Source organism: Gobio gobio (genome assembly GCF_949357685.1).
Source record: "Gobio gobio genome assembly, chromosome: 15".
Lineage (NCBI taxonomy): Eukaryota > Metazoa > Chordata > Actinopteri > Cypriniformes > Gobionidae > Gobio > Gobio gobio.
Window position 1 is genome coordinate 48,184,421 of NC_137108.1, and position 22,601 is coordinate 48,207,021.

The 22,601-nt window shown below is 39.3% G+C and overlaps 1 protein-coding gene across 1 annotated transcript; it reads left to right on the forward strand.

Moving 5' to 3' along the window:
- Positions 1-2,648: 2,648 nt before the first annotated feature.
- Positions 2,649-22,362, forward strand: LOC307139251 (leukocyte elastase inhibitor-like; the record flags this gene model as incomplete). The annotated part of the gene is made up of 8 exons (XM_079838140.1): positions 2,649-2,730; positions 10,965-11,032; positions 11,273-11,449; positions 11,986-12,170; positions 12,258-12,412; positions 14,071-14,213; positions 14,291-14,458; positions 21,940-22,362. 8 exons carry the CDS (start codon positions 2,649-2,651, stop codon positions 22,360-22,362), a joined length of 1,401 nt encoding a protein of 466 aa, XP_079694266.1.
- Between the last annotated feature and the right edge of the window lie 239 nt (positions 22,363-22,601).

Sequence of the window (22,601 nt, forward strand, 5' to 3'; positions counted from 1 at the left end):
TCATCGTTGTTATTTCTGGCCTTTTAACCTGTATCAAAGTGAATCTCTCCCTCACTGACCTCTGCATAACCTTAAATTTAGGATCTTGAGAGCAATTCAGTGTGTCTGCTATTGTTGACCAGGCCTTGCCCTTGTCAACACTGCCCTTCTTGTACCGGTATGGTTCTGTGACTAGGATTTCTCTACAGAGAAGTACATCATCCTTCTCTGTCCACTCCATAGGGGCTCCAATCAACAAGAAACATGAAGTAGCTATAGCTCACTTTTGAAATGTAAGTATAATTAAGATAAGTAATAATAATAACTAATAATTAATGTATTAATCTATTTCTAATCTGTTAATCTTCTTTACCCAACATTAAAAAATATTTGTATAGCATAGTAAAATATTTAACATGTTTTTTAAGAGGATGTTTAGGCAATACTTACATTGTTGGCTTCACATCAGCTCTAATCTCAATGCTGCCTGAGGTGTTGTTGCCAACAGCAGACATATCTTTGTACAAACGGAAAAAAACTTTCAAATTAGTTTAAGTTTAAAACATATCAACACAGATTAAATAAAAGACTAGTGGTACAATCATATACTGATGCAATTACAATGTCATATACCATAAAACATAACATTTACTTACCTAATCTTTCACGTTGTAACGACTACGGCAAATCAGCTGTTCTCCCGTAGTAGACGGTTACAGTAGAACGTCACGAAGTGGCAGTTAAAGTCGCGCATGTGCAATACAACGTCAGAACACCGTTGCCGTTCCATTCGCAGCTGTTGCTTAAAGTCCCTATAGTGTCTGTTATAGGCTATACTATTTGCTTATTATTTATTAAATCCGGGCAATTTGGTTGATTAAACATAGATTAAAATTAAGATACAATTTCTACAAAACGAAATTCACTTTAAAGAAAAGTTTTGTTTTGTTTTAAGAAGTGTTATTGAACTTATTGAAGACCCCCGTCTTCTGACATTATGCATCTTATGTGTCCTGTTCATTTTTCAACGTAAATTAAATAAAAAAATAACATTATAATATTTAAACTGAAACTAATTATGTGTTTTAATGGCTACAAGTATAGAAGGCTACAGAGAAATGTCATGACTGAGTGAGATTTGAGCGCATGTCATTTTACCGCTGAGCAGTTCATGAGTGAAGCTCCACTTTGCTTTGCTGACATGCTCTGGTAAGGTAGGCAGGTTTTTTGCGTTAATTTTTATTTCCTGTCGCTGTGCAAGGTCATTTATTGTATATGACTGTAAACATTTTATTTAAAGGTTTAATGTAGGCCACAGTCCATTGCATTACTATTGCAAGAAGAATCAACATTGGGAAAATTGTGATATGCAGTCCCGGTGTATGGGCTTAAAACTCACCGATATATTTGTTGTTATTTTGTGTTTAATAGACTCGATATTGTTTCTTATAAAAATGTGGTTACCATGCAGCAAAAAAAAAAACTTTTAAACCGTTTAACTGATAGTATTAATCGGTCAAAATTAATTTCGTTAACGGTTAAACGGTCAATATGAGCATCCCTAGTCCCGACCTCAGCAGACTGGTGAGAGTCCATGTTAACGTCCAGCTCACAAACCTCGCTGCTCGCGGATGTCTGAACAGAGTTTGTGTCAGTGTCAAGGTCAGCATTTGGCGCGGATTCAGTCGCCGTTTCATCGTCGTTGTTTACATCCTTTATTTGAGAAGAATTCCCAATTTTACTTTTCTTAACCGTGTTAGTAGTAATGTTACTCAAAAAAAAGTCTGAAATGCGTTTCTGCTGCTTATTGCTAGCCATGACCAAACAAGTGTGAGCGAGGTGAGGTGACGTAACGGTGACGAAAGCACTTCCTGAGGAATTATTAAAATAATTATTCATCAGTTTAGCCCATATCTTATCCACTGCCCATTATTTTAATCCCATATCAAATACAGTATGTTATGTCAGTCTATTTTAATTTACTTTATTTCATTTCATGTTTTTAAAAACAATATAATTTTAGTCCACATGATGTTATAACGAGGGGGGCTGAAGCCCCCGCAGCACCCCCCTTCCCGCGCTACTCGTAGTGGCCTGCCAGGGTAGGATGTGTTTGATGGCCTCCGTCTGCTTCTGGACGGCCGAGAACTGTTGGGCGAAGCTCTTGACCGCTCCGCCGAATAGCCCAACCTGGGAAATGGGGGAGTCCAGGAACCGATATTTATCAGCCTCCCTCATATCGGCCAGGTTGAGCCAGAGATGGCACTCCTGGACCACCGTGGTGGACATCGCCTGACCGGTCGAGCAAGTGGTGACTGGGGCGGGGCACAGTGCGGGCCGCCCCGTGATTGCCAATTATCCAACCTATAGGATTCCACACGAGCCTGACCTTTTCGGCAAACCGGGAAAGCATAGCCGTCAATTCTGGGTCCGTCTCGGGCAAAGCCACTCTCCCAGAGGGAGGCAACGCAGCCGAGTCTTCGTCCCCAGATGACTGAAACTCCCCTTCTGATGCAGTGATCGACATGCAGTCATCTGCTGGATCTCCAAAACTCACCACTGGATGCCCATGAGGGTGGCCAGCACGCTCTCTCGGTAACTCAACCGGCTGCGGCGCGTCAGAGGGATTAGGGGCCTACGGAGATTGCCTCAGTGGGATAGCCTTAACCATGATCCTCAGGTCCCCCTGGCTATTCGCCGAAGTAGCTCTATTCTGCTTTCCAGCAGGAATAGCTCTAGATCGGGATATAGGTAAGGGGACTCCGCCTTCCCAAAGGTAGGTGAGTCTCGACCTCAACGCAGAGATAGTCATGTTCCCAAAGTAGGTACATAAACTATCCACAAACGTTGCCTCAGATTTTTATTTTTTTTATTTTAAACCGGTTATATTATAGTCAGGTAAACAACACATAGCACTGGCAGCATTACATCAACATTTGTTGCTCAAGTCTGTGGAAACACACGACAGGCTCCGGTTCGCCTGGCCGAGAACAGGCTCTGGCTCCAGAACGTGAACCATTCTGGTGGAAAATGGGTATGCGGGGACCAGACACTTCTCACTGTACTCCTTCCCCTCACAATGCCATACATCAGATGCAGTTAACTCAATGCATTCTTCCCCAGTTCTGAGACACTTTGCAGTTCTCCTGCTCTTCTTATATCCAAAAAATCACTCACCATGACATGAAGTTCTAGGTTCAGGAAGAGCCTAAAACATTCAGTCCTGTCAAATCAGCATTATAGGCTATAATAATTATTTTATAATGTAAGCCTAATAAAGAATTGATCTCACAAAGGGATTATTTAGGGATCCTTTCCATTAAAAAGTTTGAAAACCCCTTATAGAAAATCTTGTAAATTCATAAGCAATAAAAAAACATTTAAATTTGATGGTTTAATGTTGTCTGTCGCCAATAATTGACTGTACAAAAAAAAATTCAGTGTAACTGTTTATTTTCATATTATATTAGATTATTATAAAGAATTTTACTGTCCTGTGGTAATAGTATTTCTTGGTAAAGAAGACTTGTACAGTTAACAGCACTGTAAAAAAAAGTCTCAGTCTCAGTCTCAGTCAACCTAACATGTGCTTAATTTAGTGACTTCTAAAATAACTTATTTAGAAAATGATTTAATATAGTGGTTCTCAAACTTTTTATACCAAGTACCACCTCACAAAATATTTGTCTCTCCAAGTACCACCATAATGACCAACATTAAAATACAGTAGTGTAGTAGGCCTAACTATTCAGCTCCAGCTCTGCACTGTTCAAAAACGAGGCAGTTTATTCCTAATAGGAATATTTTTTTGTTGTCAGCCACTTTAACATTGTAAATACAGTTTGTACATTAACACTGCACTGTGCTTACATACAGGTAAATCAAATGATTAAATAATGATTAAATTAAAATGTGTTAATCTAAAAGTTCAATTAAAACTGTAATGTACTTAAATGTAAAAAAAAAAAAAAACTTTACTCAAATAAAGATAAAATTTAAATGTATTTTTTTAACATTCATTTATATTTAAAGTCAAAATTCAATAACAAGAGTTTGTCACACCACAGAAAAATGTATTATTAAATGTGTGCCAAATTTAAATTATAAACACTGTCTGCGCTGAAACCACGCCCACTAGCGGGAAAGCAGCAGTAAGAAGCACACAATACAAATGGCCACCAGTGGCACGTACTGCAATAATGGCACCAGATGTTGGCGGGACGGGCGGATGAAGTCCTGTGTCGGTCGGGCAGTGGATTATCAGTGAATCCCAGTTGTCTCCGATGAACATTTGTAAAACTATCCGGTGTAAAACGATCACTGCAGAGGCAGGTGTTGGTGGTGTTCAAGGTAGCTGTTCACAAAATTAATCCACCTCTTCTTGATATCAGCAATTTGGATTTATAAGATTTTTATAGGTTTTACAGTTAGGTAATATGCATTTACATGATGAATGCATAACTAGCTAGCTAACTGTAGGCTGTAGTAACTAACGGTAGTGACAGCAACGCGCGATTGAACCTGATGCGAATGACGTTAGTTGTTATTGAGAATGAGGAGATACGTCATGGTCGCTTGCTGTCACGTGACAAATTGGGCGGAGTCTGAGCCCGTCCACCCTTTTGGGATCCCACGCTATGGGTTACCAGGGGCAACATTGTAAGAGCGATACAGAGATCAGAGCAGGAAAGACGGCTCGAGGAATTATCATCGCGGCGTTTAAGCGGATAAATTACGAGAAAACTTAGAAGAAATGGAGAAGAAGAGGTCTCTTACAGGGAGAAACTTACTACCAGCCCCAAGCTGAGGTATTTAGTGAAGCTGGCTGATATCAAAAACGTTGACCTACGAGCTGCCACGGCGGAACTCCGAACTCTTTACCACCTTGCACTGAAATGTTTCTATAAATATATTTCCTGTGCATTTTGAATAATAAATAAATATATCTCCCCACTATCCTGCAGCAGTCCAGTGCTCGTCCTCATTGGCAGTGTTTTTCACTTACGGATCATATTTTATACCTGTTGAGTTTACATTTTTAAATGAATTTGACTAAAAATTAAAATGATTGTTTGTGTGCGCTGGTGCTTTTATTCCAGCCTTCTTAAGGAGAATGAATGCTCGGTACGTGCCTTAAATGAATGTAATGTTAACAATGTTAAATACAGAATTAATCTTAAAGCTACACTGTGTGATATTTTCCCCCATCTAGCGGTGAAAAGGTATATGACCATCCAGTGAATTTTAGTTTCTGTTCCTCTCAATTCCGATTTCGTTTTAACTCCTACGGTGGCCAATTTAGTCCAAGATTAACATGGCTTCCAGTTCGACCTCGTCCACATTCGACACGGTGCCTGTGGGATATTCTGTGCGCAGTGGGATGGTTGGAACTCAACTGGCCTAATTATTCGGCTAGAAAGAACTGCAGCTAACCCAGAGTGAACTTTGATGATAGTAATGTTTATTCAGTCATCCAATTGCAAGGCATAAACAGGTTTGCGTGGATATATACATAAATGTGGTTTCTGTGAGAGAACAAATAAGGATGGTAAATATACATGATAATGACATGACAGAAGATACACAGTTAAGAACTGTATAACTATACTTATAAGTTACATTTGAATAATGTAACCGTAAACCAGAGCTTATTGTACCATATATAGGCGCTAAATGCAGCTGCAATGGAGCGGAGCTGCCGCTGCTGCTGCTGCTAACAAGCGGTGTCGGGTTGTGTGCACAGCTTCAGCAGGCCAGTGGTGTCAGACCTGATACATATTTCCATCAACATACATTACAAGCAAATATTTTCTATAGACGAATAAACATTGTTGATAACAAAATAACTGAATGATTATTCAAATAGGTGAGCATTACGCTATTGTATGTTGACACAAAAATACTTCTGAGGTGACATCAACTGAATTACACGATGACACAATCTGAAACATCTACAATGACAATAACTGTAATTACTTACAGAGTTATTAACGCACAAATACCACACAAGGAAAAACAGACTTTTGAGGAATAAACAAGCCAGGAAAACTCTGTATAACTGTTACTGGAGCTGCTGAGATGAAAACTCTCTGCGCATGCACCAGACAAGTCTGAACAAGTTGACGCACACAAACGCGAGGCAGGGAATTTTGTACAGTGCCATCGAGTGTTAAAACGCGAAAGGCTAAGCTTGAATTTACAGGTATGTCCCTCTTTGGCTAATGTACTTTCAAGATGGAGGGGCAACATGGCGACCTGCATTCGAACCCCTACCCGTATGTATTTTAAATGGCATATTATAAACTTACGAGAATACTTGAAAGAAGTAGATATACATTAATGAGCACATATATTTTTGAAAGAACTAAGTGTTTTTAGCTAAGAATAAACTAAAAAAGTTACACAGTGTAGCTTTAAACAGTAATGCACACAGTAGAGGAAAATGACAGTCAACTAGGCCTACCTTGAATATTAATTAAACGTTTTGGGCATAAACATGTTTATAACATACAGTAAAATGACTGACAATGAAAAATGACAGAATAGTGATCAACATGTTTAATACAAATAAATAAAGGTTCGTATTCATCAGGGGCCCGTTCTTCGTACCTCGCTAACTCAGTTAGCTGGATTTGATTGTTGACGATTTGGCGTGATCTTGGATTGTTTGGTTCTTCGAAGCTCATCCTGGACTTGCTGTCATAGTAACAGGTCCATAAACTTAAACCTGCTCATGAGCAGCTTATTCCATGTAAACAGGATTAGATTGCATCTTGAGGTGATACTTAAAATCTGTCCCAGCCACTGCTACTTTATTACAAGAGTGCATTACTGAACCAGGGGCAATAATTATAATTTTAAATAATAATATAAAAATGTTATATTGTATATGTATATGAGAATGTAATGTTGTGTATAATACTATAGACACAGCCACTTGATTGAGCGATTTATTTGTGATGGAATAATTACTTTATATAATTTTGTTTTTATTGGTTTACACACATGTACAGTTAATCTGAGCCGTGCATTAAGTGATCACGGATATTATGGGATGGCTTGATGCAGCGCAAGAGAGGATAATTTGATCTGGACCCATAAGAAACTTAAATACTGTCACGTTACAAATCTGCTTCAAATTGAATTAAAAATTAAATTACAACATTGAAATAAAAATGTAAAGGGTGTACAAATACTGTATAAAATCGTGAATATAAATAATTGGTAATCATGTTAAAAAAACAAAAAAAACATTTAATTTTTATCTATAACTTTTATGTTGGTTTGGTCGTTTAGCTGTTTCCTTATAAAGGTTCAGAAATTCGTGGAGGTTTTATGTGTCAAGTTTTTTGCCAGGTGGCTTTTTAATTATATGATGTCATTACGTTGTTGTCTTGACGCCAGCCAATCGCTGCATTACTGATCGTGGTTTCGAGTATCGATGCATCTGCCCTCTTCAGGGAAAAAAAGAACGCTCAGTAATCTTAGATCATTTAATCCAGATATTTTAATCCAATCCGCAAATTCGTTTGAAGAACCAAATTAGCCAGAGATCAGTTATCACGATTAAAAGATCTGGGATCTGTCAAATCATCTTAGATGTATTAAGCGAGGTACGAAGAACGGCCCCCAGGTGTCTCACACTTCAGCATCGCGATCATTAGTTTAGACCATGACTGACACCCTGTGGTGAAATAATGGCGTACGTTTACAAGCCGCTGCTTTCTCAGATTGGCTTGGATGGATTAAAACTTCACGTTCAGTTGAGTTTGGAAAACTATGTACATAATAATCATCAGAATATCTCTTCTCCAGTTTCTGTCCAAATCCATTACCTGGCGGGCATACCCCCAAAATGGCGGAAGGGGGAGGATGCCGTGATATTTGGGGGCGGGGCGCTGTGTCGTGACGACATCTCATTCTCAATAGTGTTAGGGGAGGGGCCAGGCTCAGTGGCTCCAGTGCGTCATCGAGCCACCTTTTTAGTACAACACAGTTCACAGTGTTTGTAATGTGTTTCAGCAATACATTTCTAACATTTATAATGTGTTTAGTATAGAAACAAATTTTAGAATCGCCTTTACAGCGACTTTAATTTAGTGATTCCTCTGCGTACCACTAGAGGGAGCCTGAGTACCACTAGTGGTACGCGTACCACACTTTGAGAACCACTGATTTAATATATCACTAAGTTATCAAGGGTTAAATAAAATAGAAATGGCACATTAAAGTTAATAATTAGAGTTATAACGGCATGATGAAAACACTTTTTGTGAGTATTTATGTACGCTGTACAGGTCTGATATAAAGGATGTTTTTGCTCAGGTGACCAAAATGTCCGCCCAATAGAGAAAAGTTTTGCTCAGCAAGAAAAAACATTAGAGGAACACTGATCACGGGTGTACTATATAAGCAGCAGACACCGTGACATCCCCTTGATTAATTTTTCCGGCAGCCCTTCTCCTCCCCATCTCCTCCTCCTCCTCTCTGTAGTTATTTTGTGTAGTAAGACTGACGTAAAATGAAAAGTTATGATTTTCTAGGCCGATATTAGATTAGATTAGATTAGATTAGATTCAACTTTATTGTCATTACACAAGTACAAGTACAAGGCAACGAAATGCAGTTTAGGTCTAACCAGAAGTGCAATAGCAGCAAGTGCAGGATATACAATGGATGCGTAAGTGCAGGACATGGATATGTACTGAATATGTATAAATATGTATAAATAGAGAGACGTTATTACTATAAACAGAACTGAATTTACAGGTGAATATGTACAGTGAATAAATATACAGATGGCTATTACTATAAACAGAATTTACAGGTGAATATGTACTATGAATACAATATACAGATGGCTATTACTATAAACAGAATTTTACAGATAGAGGTATACAATAATATGTTAGGCTAATATGAGGAATAGCAGTGGATTAGGGTAGTGCAATAAATTATGGACAGAGCTATCCGGAAAAAAAGTGTAAAGTGCAGTGGAAAGTGGTTGCATATTACAGTTAGAAGTACAGTGCAAAAATGCAAATGTAAACATTGGTACTATAAATACAGTCGGCAGTGCAAATGAGCATAATCCAGTTAAGATATGGCAGTGTAAGATGCATATGTAAACAGTTGTTACTGTGATAAACAGTCGGTAGTGCAAATAACAAAGTGAAGGAAGATGTGAGGTAGGAGAGTTATCAGTTTATGAGGGAAGTGGATCAACGGGGGTTTGAGTTCAATAAAGAGACAGCTCTGGGGAAAAAACTGTTCTTAAGTCTGCTGGTCCTGGTCCGGAGGATCCTGAAACGCCTGCCGGAGGGCAGGAGAGAAAACAGTCTGTGGGCTGGGTGAGAGGAGTCCTTGAGGATGCTGCGAGCTCGATGCAGGCAGCGTTTCCTCTGGATGTGCTCGATGGCAGGCAGTGGAGTCCCTGTGATGCGCTGGGCAGTTTTCACCACCCGCTGCAGTGCCTTGCGCTCCGCAACAGAGCAGCTCCCATACCACACTGCCACACAGTTGGTCAGGATGCTTTCTATTGCGCAGCGGTAGAAGTTCACCAGGATAGCAGAGGAGAGCTGATTCTTCCTCAGTGTCCTCAGGAAGAAGAGGCGCTGGTGAGCCTTCTTGACCAGGCTGGAGGTGTTGGTCGTCCACGACATGTCCGCCGAGATGTGGATCCCCAGGAACTTGAAACTGGAGACACGTTCAACAGCCATTCCATTGATGTGGATGGTGTCGTGTGTGCCTCTTGACTCTTTCCTGAAGTCCACGATGAGCTCCTTCGTTTTGGTGGTGTTGAGGAGCAGGTTATTATCAGCGCACCATGTGGCCAGGTGCTGGATCTCTTCCCTGTAGGCAGTCTCATCGTTGTTGCTGATGAGCCCGATCACCGTAGTGTCGTCCGCAAACTTGACGATAGAATTAGATCCATACACAGGCTTGCAGTCGGCGGTGAAGAGGGAGTAGAGAAACGGGCTTAGCACACAGCCCTGTGGTACACCAGTGTTGAGTGTGATGGATGTGGAGCAGGTGAATCCTGAACGAACATTCTGGGGTCTGTCAGTTAGGAAGTCCAAAATCCAGTTACACATTGAAGTGTTGATGCCCAGGTCTCCAAGTTTAGCTATTAACTTGGATGGGATTACAGTGTTGAATGCGGAGCTGAAGTCAACAAACAGCATGCGTGCATACGTGTTCTTATGGTCCAGATGGGTGAGCACAGAGTGCAGTGCCATGGAAACTGCATCCTCTGTGCTCCTATTGCTGCGGTAGGCAAACTGGTGTGAGTCCAATGTGGATGGTAGAGAGTCTTTTAGGTGTTCCAGGACCAGCCGCTCAAAGCACTTCATATGGTTAGGAAAGCACTTCGATATGGTTAGGAACGATACTCTCATTTCTGCATGATAATCAAGAAAATTTGAGCCATACCATGGGTCCTGTATATATATAATACATATATTATATAGCCTAATAAATATATACATTATCAGATTGATTATTATACATAATTTTTGGGTTATATTTATATTATAATTATTTCACATATGAAAAGGCATTTGTACTTTGGGTGTGTGTGTGAAGATCACCATTTTTATTATGTTGTTATTGTTTTGTGAAGGTTTCACAGTGACACCTACTTCCAACCGTCAACGGTTATTCCATTATTGGGTTGTAAACACATTATGATTAAGAATGACTAATTATGGCCTGGTTTCACAGGAAGGGTTTAGATTACACCAGGAAAAGACTTTTCCTGATGTGCATCATCTTATGCATATTATTACATATTTTATGCTTTCAGTTAAAACAGCTCAAACATGCATTTTAGTCTGAGTCGAGCTTAGGACTTAGGTCTATGAAACCAAAATTAATACAATTATCATGCATCTTTCTTGAGTTCAGGTTAATTTCTTCAGCTACACTTTATTTTCTTTTACTTATGCTGAACAAATAATGAATCACAATTTCTGATTCTGTTCCAGGTTCCACCAATATAATAATTACTGGGGATGTTACCAACAGATTTGGCTTAATCGCCGACCGTTTTAGGGTGAGGCAGCATTTATTAGAACGACACCCATCACCAGAGATTCATTCACCTCAGACACGCTGGGAAACTTCATAATTTCTGCTGATTACTCAAGGTAATGCTTTTAGATATACTTTTATGTATACAATTTACCCACACAGTAATATAATTTATTGATTAAAACAGATCTAACAGAACTAGATTGTGTGTCATGATGATGATCTTCGGCTGTTATTCAAACTACTTCTATTTCTTGTTCAGCTTGTGAAAATGAAGCCGTTGACTGCAGCAAACACACAGTTCTTCCTCAACCTGTTCAAGAAGATCAGCGAAGGAAACCCATCAGAAAATGTGTTCTACTCTCCTGTCAGCATCTCCTCGGCTCTGGCCATGGTTTTGCTCGGTGCAAGAGGAAAGACAGCAGATCAGATGAATAAGGTGATCTCACACTTATGTAGTTATGTTTTATGGCCAGTAGTTTTGAATTCAAAATGTGTATATAGGCTATATATGTTTGTATGTTTGATTCATCATCAGGTTCAGTATTTTAAACTATTATATGCTGTACTTTAATAATACACTCTGGAAATTCTGGGTTGTTTCAACCCATGTGTGAGTCTAACATGGACAAACCTAACTGTTGGGTTAAAAACTGAATGAAAAATGTAAACCAATGGTTGGGTTTGTCCATATTTGACCCAAACATGGGTTGAAACAACCCAGAATTTTGTAGTGTATACGTTGAACTCATCACACTGTAAAAAAAAAAAAAGTTGAGAAAACTTAAAAGTTTAAGGCAACCAGCTGCAGAACATTTTTGAGTTTTCTCAACCTAGGGTCAATTAGTTTTACAAACTTTTTTCATGTTAAATAGTTGAATAAACTTTAAAAGCTGAATTTGTCATACAAAACATAAGTTGGATTGTTTACAGTTCAGAATAGTGGAGTTATCTAATAACAATAATTCTGTGCAGGTCTTGGGCTTTAAAGGCCCTCGCAAACCCCACTACATGACTCCAGAACCTCATTCCAGCTTCAAGAAGTATATGAGTGGGCTGAACAAACCAGGAGAGGAGTATGTGTCGCGTCATTCCAACTTCCTCTACAGAGAGCAATCCTATGAGTTTGTTGAGGTAAGATTCAAACCAAATAATCCTAGGTTTGCTCATTTTATTAAAGGGCGAGGTTCTGGAAATGTTCTCAGCTCTAATATCATTTGCACCTCAATAGGTTTGCTATGTTACAGGAATTCCTTGATGATGCAAACATATACTATGATGACGCAAACATATATGACGCCGCAAACATACTATGAAGCCGGACTGGAGAAGGTGGACTTCAATACTGAACCAGAGGCTGCTCTTTTCAACATCAAGAAATGGGCGGAGGAAAAAAGACCTGGTGAAATCCAGCATAAATTTATTCCAGAAATAATTCTTGCATTGTTTTTTTGCTGCTTTTTAAGTTCAGAAAAATGGTTTATCAAGGGCCATGTTCAGCTTTATGGGTTCTTGAGTTGATCTATAAAGTTTCGACTTTAATGCACTTTTTATTTGGCCATTAAGGGTGTAGTCACACTAGGCGATCTGAACAGTGCCCGGGCGTATTTGACCCCCAAAGTCTGGTTTGGTTGACTAGTGTGAGTGCACCGTACCGTCCCGGGTGTGGTTCTTTTAGCCAGCCCTTGCCCACTTGGAAGAGGAGGGCCAGAGCACGGTTCATAGTTTGTAGCTGCAAATTCCTATAACAAAATGGTAAATCCATAATAATCTGCAGTGCAATCAAGTGAAAATCACTGCACGGCATAAATGATAAATCTATTAGGCAGTTTATTAGTGAAAGCGCTTTTCTTCCTGTCTTCTTCAAAACAAAAGTTTGCATCGTGAATGACGTAAGCATGAACGTTAAAGGGTCATGAGACCCCCTGTTTCAGCAACAGTCCATTCTCACCACAGTTTTGAAAAATGCTTTAAAAGTGGGCGTGGTTTAGCGGCGGAGTGCAGGGGGACGAGGGGAGACTGACAGCACATCAACGGCTTCTTTAGTATTCAGACCATTTGATTTTGCTCTCATTAAAAGCATCAAAGCTTCCCACAAATGCATGCTGCAAATGACCATTAAGTTATACGCAACACAATATACACATGGTTTTGTAAGATCACAGTTACACAATTGCATATATAACCTGTGACAGCTATAATTCAATGGACAATTAAATGTAGGCCTACAGCCAATCGCAATTTGTTCTCTGCATCGAAAATATATTAACACGCTATTGCACAATGTTGATAACTTTTGAGGCTTATTTTGTGGAGTTGGATAAGCCATTTGGTCTGTTAAATGGCTGTGAAGAGCGGTTACACTCACAGTGTGGATGAAACTTGTTTGTGTCGTAGACTCAGAATCTATTGAAGAGAACGTAGGCAACGCAGAAACTCATACAAAGTGGAAAAACACTCGTTTTTGATCCATTAATGCATCTCTCGTTTACTGTGTGTTATCTGTTTGAAGCGCCAGTCAGAGGAAAATGCCTATCAACGCATGCTGTCATGAATAATGAAGTGCGTGCTGTCATGAATAAAGAAACGCATCATCGTTGTACTAAAAGAAAATGTCACAACCTATGACGTTGACATGAAGACGAATTTAAAACAGGAAGTTGAATATAGAGAAATTCTTTTTTAAATTAACTAGTTTTCTCCCACATTCAAAACTAACAGATGGTAACATTGTCTTCCATGATGTTCAACACACATAATTCTGTTAAAATATCAGAAAATTTGGTTTAGGGTTTCATGACCCTTTAAGTGCAATGTGAGTGCAGGCCAGCAGGGGAGTGGGCAGGGGGGACAATAGCGCTCGGGCCGGTAAAAGGCAACCGTGCCCAAGTTTACATTTCCATTAGAACTTTGAGAAAGACTTTATATATATATATATTAGTCTATTTTTTTTTTTTTTTTGTAAAAATATGGTGTTAAGAGATTTAATCAATTAATTTAGGCCTATGAGAATCAGTTCAAATCACTGCTCAAAATGAAATATGTCCATTTGTATTTTAGACAAGATCAAGGATTCGCAGGCACTGAGAGCCGCCAATAAATCGGCATCACTGGCCTTGATGAACGCCATCTACTTCAACGGAACCTGGGTGAAGAAAATCCCAAAGGAAAACACCGGAGATTGGCAGTTTAAGCTGAACAGGGTGAGATTGCATGCTTTAAAAAAATCCACAGTCATGAAAAGATTATGTTTCACAAGATTTTCACTGATGTTTGGCAGACTCAAACTAAACCAGTGCAGATGATGCATCAAATAGGGCAGTTTCATTTGGCCTCAATCCCAGATATAAACAGTCAGATTCTGGAGCTGAAGTATGTCGGGGGCAAACACAGTATGTTGATCATCCTTCCTAATGAGATTGAAGACGACACCACTGGCCTTCTGGAGGTGAGACATGCACAGATTCATAAGTGCCGTTTAACCCAATAAAAAGTGTGCTATAGTGTATTATATTTGCTGTAAAAATGTATGATGCACATTTCTTAGGCCTCTAAATAAAATGCTGAAAAACTTGTTGCAAACAATCTACTACATGCCATCTGTCGTCTGATAGTTGATATATTTTTTAGTGAATAAAAGGCCTTTTTGTAAAAACCTATTTTTTGTTTGAAATGTCACTCTGAAATCAGATTTTTATAAGGTATATGTAAGAATAACTTTATTATTTTTAAGAACACTTACTGGACTGAAGTAACTTGTGCTCTAGGTTTTAGGGCTGGGTACATTTCATGATTCAATTTGATTTCAATTCACAAGCTTTCGATTCGATATTGATTACTGATATAAATCAGATACAGCAGGCCAAATTTTCTCAAAGAGAGAAAATCTCTCAACTATTGCTGAACTATACATGACTAATATAATTAAAATTAACGGATTTGTATACAAACATTTAAATTACACACAAGGAAGTTTTTATAAATAATAAAGTTCTAATACTAACTTTACATACTATATTTCTATCCCAATTAGTTTTTTTGTTTTTTTAAATATAGGCCTAACTAAACATTTGGTGTCTGTCAACTTGACTTATTTATTCAAACATGCATTATACACTGAAAAACATTAAAAATGATATTGAATATGTAATATGATGCATTTATTTAGCCAAAATGCTCCTCTTTAGAGTTAATTTCTAGCTGACTTAAATGTTTATGGTCACTGAATATGTTTTCTGAGTGGGGTCGGTTCTAGGCATGGGCAGGGGTGAGCCAGTCAGAATTCAGGAACAGATACGGTTTGTCGGTTTTTACAATTTGTGCATTGATTAAAAACAATCTGAGGTCTCAATATTCTCACTATATCATACTATATAAAAGCCTGGCACATTAACATGTCTCTATTTGTTATCCAGCATGAAAACGCACTGATCTCCGAGCTCACGGAGAGTACCATACCCAGAAACGTGCGTCAACAAGAGGTTCAAGTGTCTCTGCCCAGATTCACGATGGAGGATGGAAAAAAGGACAGCAATAGGAGCCCGACCAGCATGGGAATGGTGGATGTTTTTGACCAACAGAATCTTAACCTTTCAGACATGTCCCCCAACAACGACCTGGGGCCCGTTCTTCGTACGTCGCTAACTCAGTTAGCTGGATTTGATTGTTGACGATTTGACATGATCTCGGATTGTTTGGTTCTTCGAAGCTCATCCTGGACTTGCTGTCATAGTAACAGGTCCGTAAGCTTAAACCTGCTCATGAGCAGCTTATTTCATGTAAACAGGATTAGATTGCATCTTGAGGTGATACTTAAAATCTGTCCCAGCCACTGCTACTTTATTACAAGAGTTCATTACTGAACCAGGGGCAATAATAATAATTTTAAATAATAATATAAAAATGTTATATTGTAGGCTATATGTATATGAGAATGTATATAATATTATAATGTTGTTTATAATAATATAGACACAGCCACTTGATTGAGCGATTTATTTGTGATGGAATAATTACTTTATAATTTTATTGGAGGTTTACACACATGTTGTACAGTTACTCTGAGCCGTGCATTAATTTAAGTGATGACAGATATTATGGGATGGCTTGATGCAGCGCAAGAGATGCAGAGAATTTGATCTTGACCCTTAAGAAACTTTAATACTGTCACGTTACAAATCTGCTCCAAATTGAATTAAAAATTTAATTACAACATTTAAATAAAAATGTAAAGGGTGTACAAATACTGTATAAAATCGTGAATATAAATAATTGGTAATCATGTTAAAAAAAAAAAAAACATTTATCATTTATCTATCATAACTTTTATGTTGGTTTGGTGGTTTGGCTGTGTCCTTATAAAGGTCCAGAAATTCGTGGGGTTTTTATTGTATAATTTGTCAAGTTTTTTTGCCAGGTGGCTTTTTTAATTATATGATGTCATTACGTTGCTGTCTTGACGCCAACCTATCGCTGCATTGCTGATCGTGGTTTCGAGTATCGATGCATCTGCCCTCTTCAGGGAACACAAGAACGCGCTGTGATCTGTGATCATTTAATCCTGATATTTTAATCCAATCCGCAAATTCGTCTGAAGAACCAAATTAGCCAGAGATCAGTTATCACGATTAAAAGATCTGGGATCTGTCAAATCATCTTAGATGTATTAAGCGAGGTACGAAGAACGGGCCCCTGGTGCTGTCGAAGTGGATTCATAAACCCTTTGCTGAATTCAACGAGAAAGGACCCAGAGAGGCTGCAGCCACCGGCGCCATCAGGAACTTAACCAGAATGGCCTCAACCTCACCCCCAGCAACCTTTAACGTAGACCACCCGTTCCTTTTCTTCATCCGGCAAAATCCCTCCAATGCCCTTCTGTTCTATGGACGCGTCTGTTCTCCTTGAAGATAGTGATGATGAAGGGATCATTCTAGATGACTGTGTTCCTCTGATAAATAAAATCACTAGTAAATCATTCAGTGAAATTGTCTGTGTGCATTTACTTTAACAGAGTCATTTAAGATTCTTGATGCAGTTCTGTACAAGACAAAAAAAAAAGTAATATTTTTTGGGATTAATCTGTTTTGTATGCTAGTGTGGCGAGGTGGTGGGGAGGAATTAGATGACAAACACCAACTCTTCGGTGGTAACACTAAGTAATAAGCTGATTACGCCACCCCTTTTCAGAGAAAGGGGAAATAACTACCCATTGGAAAAGGGCGCACAGGTTCGTTACCATGGAAGGCAAAGAGACGTGGATATCGGTACAAAAAATGGGTTTATTAAGTTCACATAAATAGATAAAACTCAGGTTACGGTTGCAATGCTGAGCGTCACTCACGTTAGTATAAGACAGCGTGTATGTGAACACAAATTAAATTAAAATGGCTGAGGCTTACCCGTAGCGGGGTGGGCTAGCTGGAAGGTGACTTATACACACACACTAGAGCCTGACCGATAATATCAGCCTGCCGATATTAGGCATTTTCCAAACTATTGGTATCGGCATTTATGATGGCCGATAAATTAATATAAAAAAAAAACGAACGAACGAAACAACCACATTATGAGTGTTGGCGTTTCATTGTTGGTCCACCAGAGGACACGGACGGACCCACGCACGCACGCATTGTACACAGGAACCTTTTCACTGTTTGTATCACTCCGCTTGCAGCATTTCTCAGAGTGGCATGGCCAATGAGCAAAACACCATTATTTTACAAATACCACTGTTATTGTGACACGGAAGGCGAGAATGTAGTTATTTATTTTTAACTGTAAACATAGCTCATATTTGACAATTTGTTTAGACGCTTTTCGCAGATGTGAGCTCCGGACCGTCAGTGGCCGTTCAGCACTCATATGCCCGCTGTGGACAGCTTTATATTGGCCAGTCTTTGGGAATTTGCCGCTGACTCTTATGTAGTGAATTTAAACATGAGGTATAATTCATTTTTGGTATATCAAGCAGGCAATCTTGGTCCTATAAATCTATTACTTGTTCTAGAGCAAATCAATTTGGCCAAGGGCAAAGTTAAGTTTCATAACTTTATTTAACTTAAACCCTGTACTATAGCTAACGCTGATTCTAATTTATAACTTTTACAATAGTCAATCGTATTGGTAACACCGAGGGGCCCCAAATAAAATTCTGCTTAGGGCCCCATAAAGGCTTGGGCCGGCCCTGACGACAGGCGACGTTTATTTTCTACATGGCTTCGTGGGGAGGTATGTCTCTTTAATGAAAATGCAGACCCAGGCGAGAGATAGCTCGTGAGCGTCTCCCACCTGGGGTGTTCTCACATATCCACGCGATTTCGCACCCATGATAGTCGAAAATGTCGACGTCAAAGGGTACAAAAACACGTGAAGTAAATGTTTTTTCTAGATAGAAACCTCAAGCTCACTGCGTTCGGGGATCTCTCATTCACGGTACCAGACAAACTGCCCTGGCCACCGCGCGAACAACCACCTCGATAAATTCTTCGTATGGATTCACTACCATGTGAGGAACGATTGCAGGCGGCTGCTCGAGGTCCGCGGACCCAGAGATTCATCATCATTCCCCGCGCGAGCCGAAGAAACGCCGGAGCGCGCTTCGGGATCACGCGGGGAAACATGCATTTGGTGAGCGAGCAAGCGAAAGGGACGGACCCGTCTCTTGCTTGTCAACAAACCCATTCGAGAGCTCCCAACACGGGTGCGGACTGAAAGTAGCCCAGACGAGCATAAAGCATTCTGACTGTAAAGGCTCGCAATGCTCGCACTCGTCTGACTCAATGCAGCGACCGCATGCTCTTCCCCAAACACACACAGCAATAAACGTGCGCATCCAGTTCTTTTATTTGAAAGAGAACATGGATATACAGCGTTTTACTCTGCTGACTCGTTTCCAACTGATTAAATTTAACTAGAACTCTTTCCACTAATGTTTCTTTGTAACAGAGAAAGAGAGAGAGAAATCTGCACACTGCCATGTTGAAAACTAACTCCTAACAAAGATCTCGAGTTGAGTCTTGAAAGAGGGAGATTTTTTTTTCAGAGACTTCGTAACACACTATAACACAGAGTTGGTCTGAAAACAAAAAGACCTGGTTTGCTGCTTCAGCTGAAGCTCATCTATTTATAGCCTCGTGCAGCAGGTGCGCCCGGTGACGTCACCAGCCGAGGCTATAAATACCTCCGGGTCAATTTCATTGACGTGTTTTCTAGGGTGACCACCATCAAACAAACCAAATGTGGGACATGTTACCAACACTAAAACATAACCTGAAACTGTTATATAATGTCTGTCTAACTTAATAAAAACATTTGTATTCTACCTTTCAGCTGACTTTGTTCTTTAGTCCCTTCCAGAAAACACCATTGCATTGTTCCATTGCAATGGAACATAACGTGTCTTTATTTTGCATTTTGTCATTTAAATTCAACATCACTGAGCCCAAAGGCAGCAGGCATCATGTAGATAACTATTTTTGAAACAGTTCTGACCAAGTCCAACTAAAATCCAACAAAATAAATGATGAACAAATCAAATATAAAACAACATGAAATTAGTTCATTGACAGTCTGCTTTTACATAGACTGCAAAACACTCTTTCAGTATCCCCTTCTAATGGCCTCACTCAGATATATGTCCTAGCCCAGTCTTTTCTAAAAGAAAATGTTCTCTCTTTTTTTTTGCCGTTATGCCGACTTGTAAAATTTTAATTTACCGAATTATCCATTTGTTCTCTGACAGGGAACACATGGAATGAATCACCGCTCCACATTTTGATTGACAGCCGTCACAACCTACTAGTGACCGTGTTTGCTCCTTTCTTTTCAACCACTGGATAGGATTTGAAAACAGCTGTTGTATTTGTGTTAGGCGGGATGTTACTAGGCTATATGAAGCTAATAAATATAGGTGAAAATGTATGCCGCGAAAAGAATAAATAAAGTGCTTCCTTAAAAAAAGCAAAATAATGCATGCATGTTTTCTTAATATGATCATTAAAAACCAACAGACAAATGAAAATGCGGGACATTTTCTCAATATGCGACGTGCGGGACAAGGGGTGAAAATGCTGTGCGGTACAACGCAAAGCGGGACGGGTGGTCACCCTAGTGTTTTCACACCATTTTCATAGCTGGTTATGTCAAAGACATTCCCATTTGCATAAGCAAATGCAGCATTGAGTGTAGCTTTTGAAAGGGAACTGCTTATAAATCATACTACATGATGTTTTTATAAAATGTAAAAATTCTGAAAGTTTTGTGTGATGGGCAGGTTTATGGTCATGTAAGGCAGAACTTGACCGCAATGCTCTCAACCTCAGCCCCAAAAATCTTTAACGCAGAACCTTTAACCACCCGTTTACTTCACCCGGCATAATCCCTCCAATGTCATTCTGTTTAGTGGACGCTTCTGTTCTCCTTGAAGATAGTGATGATGAAGTGATCATTCTAGATGATTGTGTTCCTCTGATAAATAAAATCGCTAGTAAATAATTGAGGGAAATTGTCTGTGTGCATTTACTTTAATAGAGTCATTTAAGATTCTTGATGCAGTTCTGTACAAGACACAACGAATGTAAAAATTATTATTTTAGTTCAATGTTTAGTTTTCCATGCTATACTTATGTATAGTTCTGTCCTCCATAACTTTAAGAATACTGACCGTACTTGGCATTGATTGTACAAGTTCACAACATATTTTCCCATCTGTTCTGTTTAACTCTTGAATGATGACCTTATTTCTACAAAATCCCCCACAAAAAGTGTTAAGGTCGAATGAAGTACTTGTCGACTGAAGGATTTTGACCATGGGACAGTGTATAGAGTTAATAAAAGATTTTATATTAGCCTACATCTCACAATGGTGTGTGAATTCATGACATATTTATTAAACGGATCTTCTATCGCCCTACAATCCATCGCGCTCTTTAAGATCACTAAACTCGAGGCTTCTGGTCATTCCTAGGATATCTAAGTCCACTAAAGGAGGGAGGGCATTTTCACATTTAGCAATTCACATTATAAATACGTTTTATACTACAGTTAAATCGGATCAAAAGCATTAATATTCTGAACAGCAGCTATGCAAATTATTTCCCATCTGCTTTTCTGTTGTTATCTCGGGACACTAGTCCCGAGGTAACTAGTTCTTCAGCTCCAGTTTGTATCCAGCCTCTCATGGAGACTTCAGATGCCCCTGTGATGAGACGACTCGACGCCTGTGAAGAGACGACTCAACGCCAGCGTTGTTATGGCCTAAAATAATACATGATTGATTAACTAATTCTAACATTTTTCTTTAACATTCTCTTTCTAACATTTTTCAATGTACATTTATGAAATGCACTTTCTGTAAAGCTGCTTTGAAACAATGTGTATTGTGAAAAGCGCTATACAAATAAATTTGAATTGAATTGAATTGAATTTATCAAGCAAAAATTCAGCACTTATTCGTCCCTATATAAGAATTTTTCCAACCACTGAAATATGTAAATATCTCTGAAGAGGACAGATCACAGTACTGGGAGTTTATGGGAGCTGCGTGAACAGCAAAAGAACATAGACGCAAACAGTTTGATCTTAAACTGGTTATATTATAGTCAGGTAAACAACACGTAGCACTGGCAGCATTACTGTAACATTCATTGCTCAAGTCTGTGGAAACACACGACAGGCTCCAGTTCGCCTGGCCGAGAACAGGCTCTGGCTCCAGAACGTGAACCATTCAGGTGGAAAATGGGTAAGCGGGGACCAGACACTTCTCACTGTACTCCTTCCCCTCACAATGCCATACATCAGATGCTGTTAGATCAGTGCATTTCACTTCTACACGTTGCATCTTCCCCAGTTCTGAGACACTTGCTTTGCATTTCTCCTGCTCTTCTCATATCCAGAAAAATCACTCATTACGTAATGACGTTCAAGGTTCAGCTTGAAAAGGCACTGACCTACGAGAAGCTCATGGAGTGGACCAAACCCAGCAACATGCGTCAACAAGAGGTTGAAGTGTCTCTGCCAAAATTTAAGATGCAAGAAACCTACGACAACATGAAGGCTCTTTTGATCAGCATGGGAATGGAGGATGTTTTTGACGAGAAGAAGGTGAACCTTTCAGGCATGACCTCCACCAAAGACCTGGTGCTGTCGAATGTGATTCATAAAGCCTTTGTTGAAGTCAACGAGGAAGGAACCGAAGCGGCTGCAGCCACCGCCAATGTCGGTGTGACATCCTCAATGCCTTCAACCTCACCCCCAAAAATCTTTAACACAGACCACCCGTTCCTTTTCTTCATCCGGCATAATCCCTCCAATGCCATTCTGTTCTATGGACGTGTCTGTTCTCCTTCAATATAGTGATGATGATGATGATGATGATGATGATGATGACAAGTCTAGATGATTATTTATCTAGGTGTTCCTCAGATAAATAAAATCACTAGTAAATCATTCAGTGAAATTGTCTGTGTGCATTTACTTTAACAGAGTTATTTAAGATTCTTGATGCAGTTCTGTACAAGACACAAAGAATGTAAAAATATTTTTTTGTATTAATCTGTTTTGTATGCTACTTATATTTATTCATCAGGTTGTTC